Below are 9,852 nucleotides of genomic sequence, written 5' to 3' on the forward strand. Positions count from 1 at the left end.
CCCAGGGGTCCAGGCCCCCAGCCCCTTCCTCCCTCGGACCCAGGGGTCCAGGCCCCCAGCCCCCTCCTTTCTCAGACCCAGGGGTCCAAGTCCCAACCCCCTCTCCCTGAGAACCTGGAAAACTGAGCAACCCAGTTTTTTCTTTCTTTGGGCACCTATGCCCTCAGTTCCCCATTTCCCCTCTTTCTTGGCCACCCAGCAACCCGCTTCACATTGCCCCCACTCTCCCAGAGGCCTAGACACACACCCTGGGAATGTGGGGACCCCAGGGAGCTTCTTGTCTGGGGAGGGTTGGACTGACATCCCCATCACTGCCCCTGCCTTGGGGCACAGGGCACCCTGGTCTTGGTTCCTGAGGAACAGCTAACTCAGGACTTGGGCTTATCTATAGCACACACCCCACCCCCCTTCTGAACTCTGGGGAAGGGGCTGCTGACAGGAGCAGATGAGGTCTGGGGTCTCGAGCCCAGAACAAAGCAAGGTCTGGACCAATGGCTGTCAACCCTGTCAGGCAAATACTTTTGTCTCCTCCAATTCGTCCTGAAATGAAATGCATAGTTAAACTACTTACCTACCCATCATTTTAAAAATATCACTATAATACCCAAACTGTATTAAAAGTGATGATAAAAAAAAAATGCCTTTCATAATAACGTTATCTGTTTCAAATGAAAATGCCAACACACGATTGTAATTACTCTGGGAAGCAGAATTGGCTAGTCCCACACTCCACTTCTAGGGAGAATCCCTATGTCACTGAACCAGTTTTCCTTCCATATATAGGATACCTGAATTTCTGTAAAATTCACTATAAATTTAAGATGGGCAGAAAATGCTCTTGTAAAATGGAATTGGGTTTTAGGTTTAGATAATTTTAAATAGATTTTCCACTTTCACGGATGCCTGATGGGACACTGGAAAGTGGAGTGGAGTGTGGGCAAATTTTGCTAGAGGGGATTGTCCCCCACAATTTAGCCTTCTTACCGTAATCACTATGTCAAGTAAATTTCTAGAAGCTCCTTAGAAAGGTGGTATAACTCCACTGAGAATCACTGGTCCAGAAACTAGGAAGCATAGGGGCTTAGTGAGTGTCTGAGTGAGTGTTCTAGAGTTCCTAGGGTCCTAGCAACTCTCTGCAGAAGATTCTAGAACAACGCTCCCCACTAAAAATCTAATGCAACCAACATATATAATTTTTTATTTTCTAGTAGGCATATTACAGAAAGATTTTTTTTTTTAGGATTTTTAAGTAATTTCTCCACCCAGCATGGGACTGGAACTCACAGCCCCGAGATCAGGAGTCACCTGCTCCACTGACTGAGCCAGCCAGGCACCCCAAGAAAGTTTTCTTTTTAACAGATGCAGTGAGTTTTAATAACATTCCCTTTATTTAACTCACGATATCCAAAATACTATCATCTCAGCTTGTAATCAATATAAAGCAATAATTAATGAGATAGCTCACATTTTTTGTTTTTCCACTAAGTTTCCAAAATCTGGGGCACCTGCGTGACTCAGTTGGTTAAGCATCTGTCTTCGGCTCAGGTCATGATCCCAGGGTTCTGGGATCGAGTCCCGCATGTGGCTCCCTGCTCAGCGGGGAGTCTGCTTGTCCCTCTCCCTCTGCCCCTGCTCATGTGCTCTCTCTCTCGTGCTCATTCTCTCTCTCAAATAAATAAATAAATAGAATCTTTAAAAAAATAAAATAAAGTCAGTAATAATATTGAACGTGCATTGGGTGCCGGCTGCACGCCAGATACGCTGTGCATTTTCTGTGCTCAGAAGACAAGGAAGAACCCTCACTGCTCCCGCTCTGAGACAGGGGCTGTACTTATCCTGCACTTACGCCCATTTCACAGTTGAGGAAACTGACGTAAGGGGGAAAAAAGGAACCTTTCCAAACTGTCGCAGCTAAGTGTCAGAATTACCCTTTGCTGCTCCCCACGTCCTGACCCATACCCCCAGGGAGGCAGCTGGCAGGAGAAAGCACAGGGGTCCACCCCCCAGGGCTGCTAAAACCAAGAAGGTTCCAAGCGTGACCTGCTCGCAGACCCCTCCCAAAGCCCTCAGCTCTCGTGGGCTCCCCCTCTGACAAGGCAGGGCTTCTCCTCCCGCCCCCGTGGGCTGCCGCTGGAGGCTGGGGTCTGTTTGCTGGAGGGCAACTTGGATATTGGGCAGTGCCTCCCTTTCCTTCACAGATAAGGAAACCGAGGTTCACAGAGGGGAGGTGTCGGGACTGCCATAGGCTGTCTTGGAATCGACTTTGACCCTTCACTGAATGGTTATAGAGTCTGGGGGCCTGGTGCCTGTGGGTGTCCCCCACAGCGGGTGTAAGTGTCAGTGGGAGCCCCAAGGTCCAGCCCAGGTCCTCAGAGCCCATCCCCACAGGCGACAGCTGGCCAAGCTGGCCCTCATCTTCAGTTACATGCACGCGGAACTGGGCGCGCTCTTCCCCAAGGGAAAGTACTGTGGACACACGTACCAGCTCACCAAGGCCCCGGCCCACACCTTCTGGAGGGAGCACTGCGGAGCCCGGTGAGTGAGCACCTGTCCCCGGATCCCCTTAGCTCCTGGAGCCTCATCCCATCCCTGCCCTAGGCAACCCAGGAGTCCTTGCCCCCAGCTACCTCCTCCCTCAGACCCAGGAGTCCTCACCCCAAGCTGCCTCCTCCCTCAGACCCAGGAGTCCTCACCCCAAGCCGCCTCCTCCCTCAGACCCGGGAGCCCTCACCCCCAGCTGCCCTCTCCCTCAGACCCAGAAATCAAACCCCCAGCCTCCTCCTCCCTCAGACCCAGGAGTCCTCACCCCCAGCTGCCTCCTCCCTCAGACCCAGAAATCAGGCCCCCAGCCTCCTCCTCCCTCAGACCCAGGAGTCCTCGCCCCCAGCTGCCTCCTTCCTAGATGTCTTCCCATCCTGGGTTCCCAGAGGCCTCAGCTGCATACCCCAACCCCCTCCATCCAGGTGTGTGCTGCCCTGGGCTGAGTTCGAGTCGCTCTTGTGCACCTGCCACCCAGTGGAATCGGGCTCCACGGCCCTGGCCTTGCGCTCCACCATTAACCTCACCTGCAGTGGCCACGTGTCCGTCTTCGAGTTTGACATCTTCACCAGGCTCTTCCATGTCAGTGAAGGCCAAGGCTGGAAGCCCAGACTCTTGGGTCCTGGGGGGGGAGAGCTTGGGAACATGACCTCCTGGGTCTGAGGGAAGGGGGGCTGGGATCCAGGATGCATGGTTCCTGGGAAAGGGAGGATCTGGGGTCTTTTGTATAACAGATTCCTGAGGCCCACCCTGGGCGTAAGCCAAGCGGCTGGGTCTGAGACCCCACTGGGAGGCACGAGGTGTGGGCAGCTTCCTCGGCCCCTCCCTGACCCGCGTGCTACCCCGCTCCAGCCGTGGCCAACACTGCTGAAGAACTGGCAGCTCCTGGCGGTCAACCACCCGGGCTACATGGCCTTCCTCACATATGATGAGGTCCAAGCGCGTCTGCAGACCTACAGAGACAAGCCAGGCAGGTAAAAGGGCCAGGCCTCGGGAGGAGGAGGCTGCTGGGGGCTCCGGGGTCTGGATCCTGGGCTGGGGTGTTGTGGGAGCCCAGCTAGCCTTTGGGAGTAAAAGCTGAAGGGCTGAAGTACCTGGGGCCTCAGATTGCCAAGAACTGAGAGGTAGGATGCTGAGTGCCTCCGGCCAGTCTGCCTCATCTCCTGGGACCTCCCAGGATGATCTTGGGCAGTGCTCAACATGCACCACCTTTCCAAGTGCATTCTGCTGACACTCTCACAATCTGGCAGCTGAAGGGTGGTCTGGCTGGGGGCCTGAAGACCCTGCCCCGGGATAAGATCCATTTCTGATGAGTCGGAGCTCATATTATGCCATCTATTAAATATTTTTTAATATGACTCCCCCCACACACACACACCTGCTGGGGTAGGAGACTGGGATCCAAACACCTGAGTCCTTAAATGAAGCCAGGAAATTTGAGCTGTTGGGTCCTCCCAGAGGGCTGAGGATTGAGGGGCTGAGCTACCTGGAACACCAGGAGGTGAAGAGAGTAAGAGGTCCCACTCGAGTCTTCGCAGGGCTGACGTACAAGAGCCTCAGGAAGCAAATATGTTAGCACTCTCCCGGTTACCCTTCAGACTGGTTTAAAGGGAAAGAAGAGGGATGGGTTAATTCTCGTGATTGAAAAGACCAGGGATGGGGTTTCAGGCACAGCTGGATCTAGGTGCTCAAGTGCTAATGCTATTGTCAGGAATCAGTGTCTTCCCTGTGTCTACTTTTCTCTGTGTTGGCTTCATTCTCAGACATGGTCTGTCCTGATGGTGGCAAAAGGTTTCTAGAAGCCCCAGCTGTACACCCTACCAGCTTAGCACCCTCTGTAGAAATGGGGTACCTAGTTCCTGATTCTTCAAGCAAAAATCTCAGGGCTGACTTCCATCACTATGGTCAGGGGGCACTGACTGGCCAAGCTAGAATCAGCCTTGTCTAAGCCCCAGTGAAGGAGGGTGAAAAGCCAAGCAGGTAAACCGGTGGATATCCCCTGCAGTGGTGGACAGGAATCTTAACGCTCATTGCCTAAAAAGTGGAAAAGCTGAGTTATAAATGACAAGGACTTAGATACCTGGATCCTCAACAGAATGGGCAACTGGGAAGTCCTGGATGGGACGGCGGTGACCATTCCCTCACCCGGTCCTACCAACCTCTTCCTCCAGCTACATCTTCCGGCCCAGCTGCACTCGCCTGGGTCAATGGGCCATTGGATACGTGAGCTCAGATGGCAGCATCCTGCAGACCATCCCTCTCAACAAACCCCTGTTCCAAGCACTCCTGGATGGACAAAAGGAAGGCTTGTGAGTCACCACCCTGGAAGGGGGAGGGTGTCAGCAGAATGCACTTGGAAAGGTGGTGCATGTTGAGCACTGCCCAAGATCCCTCAGGGCGCAGTTCACAAGGCAGACATCGTACATTTGCAATACTATATTGTTCCAGTAGGTGGCAGACGAGGGTCTTGAGGAAGGGGTGCCTTTTTTCCTTTTAAAGATTTTATTTATTTGTTTTAGAGACAGAGCGCGAGTGGTGAACGGTGCGTGTGAGCAGGGGGAGGGGCAGAGGGAGACTCTCAAGCAGGCTCCGCACTGAGCGTGAAGCCAGATGCAGGCCTCGATCTCACAACCCTGAGATCATGACCTGAGCTTAAATCAAGAGTCGGAAGCCTAACCGACTGAGCCACCCAGGCGCCCGAAGGATGCCTTTTCTAGTCCACAGAGAGCTGCCATGTGGGCTAGCAAGTGGCTGGGAGAAGTGTGTGGGGAGTCGGCTCCCCTCACTCCATTCCTGGGAATTCTCTGCAAGGCTTTTCTTCTAGATATCCATATCCTGCTCTAGAATCAAGACTGTCACAGCAGAAAGAACTGGGCAAACAGCTGGACAGGTGTTTCCAGCCTCTAACCTTGGCTGCCCCCCAGGCCCTCTTTCAGAAGCTGCCTTGGGTAGGAGAGGAACGGAAACAGGCGGGTGGGGTGCCCGAGTCTCCCTGAACCTTTAGCCAGAGCTTGCTTGCTTTTTTTTTTTTTTTTTAAGATTTTATTTATTTATTTGACACAGAGAGAGAGAGACAGCCAGCGAGAGAGGGAACACAAGCAGGGGGAGTGGGAGAGGAAGAAGCAGGCTCCCAGCAGAGGAGCCTGATGCGGGGCTCGATCCCAGGACTCTGGGATCACGCCCTGAGCCGAAGGCAGACACTTAACGACTGAGCCACCCGGGCGCCCCGTAGCCAGAGCATTCTTACCTAAGCGATATCATAGGAGACAGCTAGGTATGCAGTCCGTTCTCTTTTGTTGTTAATGGTAGTTCTGGTATAAAGTCGCGGCAAACACTGAATTACCGAACACTGAGCCATTGCTCGTGGGGAGCATACAGGTTTAGATTCCCGCAAGACTCTCGTCCCATTTTTTTTTTTTTTTTAATTTTAAGCAAGCTCCACACTGAACATGGGGCTTGAACTCACGACCCCGAGATCGAGAGTCACATGCTCCACTGACTGCACCAGCCAGGCGTCCCATTTGGTCCCATTTTTGTCAACCAGTTGCTATCGTATTGGTAACCAATAGCAACCTTCATGTGTGTTTCTGCCTAAAGACACCTTATTTAATATGTAGTCGGTTCTTTCACAGTGAAGTCATGGCCAGCAACATCCGAATGCAGCTCGTCTAACACCCGTATTTTCTCTATAAGACGCATCCCAGCCTCGTGCTTAGGAACGCTGGCCAGCACCCCAGCACTCCAGCACTCCCTTGGGGCCATTTGAAATGGCGAAATCACCAACAAAAAAGCATAAAAATGCACAAAAGTCATGGCACTAAATGCCCTGATAAGGATACTCGTTCATAGAGTAAGGAACTGAAACGAAAAGGCAGAGTGTCGCCTTCTCCAGCCTCAGCCGGAAACGCGTCAGGTGGCTCAAATTTTTTGCCACGATGTGCAGTCGATGAATGACCACAGAAGTCCCGTGACTATTGATTTGCGGGTGACAAGTAAATGTTAGCAGGTAGGCACATTTGCAGAGACGGAGTGCACGAATAATGAAAGTCTGTTGGTTATACAAGTATATCCCTGCTTGACACCCCGATAAAAACTGAGGCACAGAGAGACTGAGCCACTTGCCCGGGTCACACAGCCGCTCAGCTCCCGGGCTGGGATTTGAAGCCAGGCTCAGAATATGGACTCTCGCCCAGCACGGTGTCTTGAGTTCCTGGTCAGACTTCATTGGAGAAAAGGATTCTAGAGATAACATAAGTATGAACACCATCAGGGGCGCCTGGGTGGCACAGAGGTTAAGCGTCTGCCTTTGGCTCAGGGCGTGATCCCGGCGTTGTGGGATCGAGCCCCACATCAGGCTCCTCCCCCCCCCCGCCCAACACACAGACCCCACCACCCATTATAAACAGGGGAAGATCAAGGCCCTGAGAGAGGCGAAGAGACTCCAAGCACTTTCTACTACACAGTGAGGCAGCTTTCGGGGTCTAAAGTTGGTCATAGCAGTTCCCTCTTTGGGGCGTTTAGGTGTGGAGGAAGGATACCACACACGTTTTATGGACGCCACCAGTCTTTGCACCCCCCGCCCCCGGCATGATCATGTCCATTTTACAGAAAGGAAAACTGAGTGCAGGGAGGCAGAGCTGCCCAGCCCGGAGCACACGGTGTTTCTGGGAGAGCTGCCCTGGGGCCCAGCCTGGGGCACCTGCCCTGCCCTACCTGGCTGACCGGCAGACGCTCCAGGCTCAGGGGACGCGTGGCCCCACGGTAAAGTGCAGCTGTGACCCAGAGGGAGCGGAGCCCGGTGCTCAGACCTTGCCCACGGCCCTGCTCCCGGGTCCCTCCTGGCCCGTCTGTGGGGCCTCGAGCTGTTACCTCTCCTGCACTGAACCTCAGTAACCATATGTGAAGCGAGGAGTGTAGACGGTCTAGCAGGATCCTTCTAGTTCTGCTAGGCTAAGACTGGGACTTGGTCACTCCAGCAATGTGTGAGCTAAGGCGCTCTTATCCTTGGGCCTGAACACAGGGGTGCTCCGGGAGGGCGAAGCCCGGGATTCAGTCGGTTTCCTGGTTCCTGTTGATCTGATTGTGTTTCAAGAGCTTGAGACACTCCTGTGTCTAATGTGCCCTTTTTGGGTGGGGCTGAGGGGACACGGCCCTTCCCTGGAAAGTCCCTGTGTGAGGAGAGGGAAGGGAAAAGATCCCCAGGCCCACGATGGGTTTGGGAGAGATCCTCACCCAGGGGCTCTGGGCCCGTGGCGGAGTCGGGGGGAGTCCTTGCCCCTCTGGGGTGGGAAGTGTTAGATGGCCCGTGGTACCCCCTCTCTTCCCTTCGCCCAGCTACCTCTACCCGGATGGGAAGAGCCACAACCCGGACCTGACTGAACTCTACCAGGCGGAACCCCATCCATACATCCGTGTGTCAGAGGTGAGGTCCCAGCCTGTGCCCCCCACCGCCCCGTCCCTGCTCCCTGCCCCACCCCCCACACTGTGCCCCCACTCAGGAATTCTCTCCCACCGAGTCAGGCCTAGCATCCCAGAGGCCTTGGGTTTTTGTGCTGGTGTGGTGACCATGTGACCTGGGTTCAGTCACTTGCCTCTCTCTGCCTCTGTTCCTTCTCTGGAAAATGCGGCTCCTCCTGCCTCCTCCCCAGGGGTTTTGGTGAGGGTTAAACCAGGAAACGATACTGCTGAGATTATCACAGTGGCTGGTGCACTTGAGCTTTCACCCATAACAGCCCCTAGTCTTCACAGCCACCCCATGGGTGAGACAGAAACGACAAATGAAATCTTTTGGTATAAGTATATCCCACATGGTATTTGGGATATACTTATACCTAAAAAGTTAGGCATTGTTCACCCAAAAATCAAATTCAACAGGGCATCCTGTATTTTTTAGTTGCCAAATCTGGCAGCCCTGAGTATAGACACCACCCCCACCCCCACCCCCGGAGACTGAGTCTCACAATAAGGTGCATGTAGGAGGCCGCGGGATACACGGCCTTGAACTTAGGAGGGTTCGGGGCTGGCACAGAAGTTTGGGACTTTTCTTCCTGCGGCCTGACTTGTATCCCCATGGCTAACACCTGCTTCCCATCCCTCCCGTCTTCTTGCCCGCTAGGAGCAGCTGCAGCTGTACTGGGCCATGGACTCCACGTTCGAGCTCTGTAAGATCTGTGCTGAGAGCAACAAGGACGTGAAAATCGAGCCCTGTGGGCACCTGCTCTGTAGCCGCTGCCTGGCCGCCTGGCAGGTGGGTCTGACCGCCCTGCCTTCCTGCCCAGCCTCCCCCCACTTCATGGTGAAAGTCTCTCCTAGAGGATCGCCCACATGCCTCATGGATCAGATGGGGAAACTGAGGCCCAGGGAGAGCCGGCTTTACTCAGGGTCGCTCAGGAGTGATGAGGGAGAGCCCAGCTCTCTGTGTCTTTGCCTCTGTCTCCATCTTGCTCTGCGTCTCACTTCCGCTCCTCCTTCTCCGGCTGCTTTATTATTAGTGGAAAGGGCTCCTTGTGCCTTGCTCCTGGCTGGGCAATCTGGGGCTGGTGGCTTCACCTCTCTGAGCCTTAGCCGCCTCCCCTGGAGAACGGGGCTGATAGTAGCAACCTCCCAAGGGCTATGGTGAGGATCCAAGCCCACGAAACCCTCTGCCAAGGCCCCTGGGAAACCAGGGTTCTCCAAAGACATTCACTTGAATACACATATTGCCAGCTGTAGGACACGGCTGCTAGCAAAACGAGCCAATGAGGAACCAGGGCGCCCCACTCATGAACTTCCCCGTTCAGAAAGCCCGGGGGAACCGGTCAGATAGCTGACCCCTTAAGACCCTGCTTTTTCCCTTCCCGTGTCCTAATGCCTCAAGTTCGCCAATAAAGAGTAAACCCATGAATCCCTAGACACCCCACTCGTCCCCTAATAAAGGCAGAGCCCCGGGTGCATGCGTCTTCCCTCTGTCTCCACCTGGGACCTCACCGTGGGGTCCCAGGCATGCTGCGTGCCCCCCAGGACCTGCACATAATTGATCTGGTTCTTCGGAGCTCACTGGTGGTTGTTGCTGGGGTAGGTCCTGAGATCATAAGAGCCGCAGGGCCTGGCTGAGCTACAATATTGGGCCCAGTGGTGGTGTGAGGCAGATGTCTGCGGGGCAGTTCGTATGGGCCCCGGCAAGGGCCTCGGGCATTCCCCGTGGACAGCTGGGCCCCCCACAACACCCTGGCTCCACCGGGCTCCCTGCTTGTGCGCCCCTCCTGAGCTTGCACTCTGCTCACATCCCCCTTCCCATCCCGCATCTCCCCCAGCTCCTGTCTTCCTGATTCCTCG

At 54.4% G+C, this 9,852-nt stretch overlaps 1 protein-coding gene across 1 annotated transcript in view; it reads left to right on the forward strand.

Annotated features, from left to right (window-relative positions):
• The window catches only part of CBLC (Cbl proto-oncogene C), a 15,811-nt gene that overhangs the window by 554 nt on the left and 5,405 nt on the right, over positions 1-9,852 (forward strand). Inside the window, exons 2-7 of the mRNA XM_040633051.1 lie at positions 2,389-2,535; positions 2,964-3,120; positions 3,391-3,512; positions 4,710-4,847; positions 7,873-7,960; positions 8,654-8,785. Coding sequence (XP_040488985.1) covers positions 2,389-2,535; positions 2,964-3,120; positions 3,391-3,512; positions 4,710-4,847; positions 7,873-7,960; positions 8,654-8,785 — 784 coding nt within the window. The remainder of the gene's footprint in view (positions 1-2,388; positions 2,536-2,963; positions 3,121-3,390; positions 3,513-4,709; positions 4,848-7,872; positions 7,961-8,653; positions 8,786-9,852) is intronic.

Source organism: Ursus maritimus, unplaced genomic scaffold (genome assembly GCF_017311325.1).
Source record: "Ursus maritimus isolate PB19 unplaced genomic scaffold, ASM1731132v1 scaffold_19, whole genome shotgun sequence".
Lineage (NCBI taxonomy): Eukaryota > Metazoa > Chordata > Mammalia > Carnivora > Ursidae > Ursus > Ursus maritimus.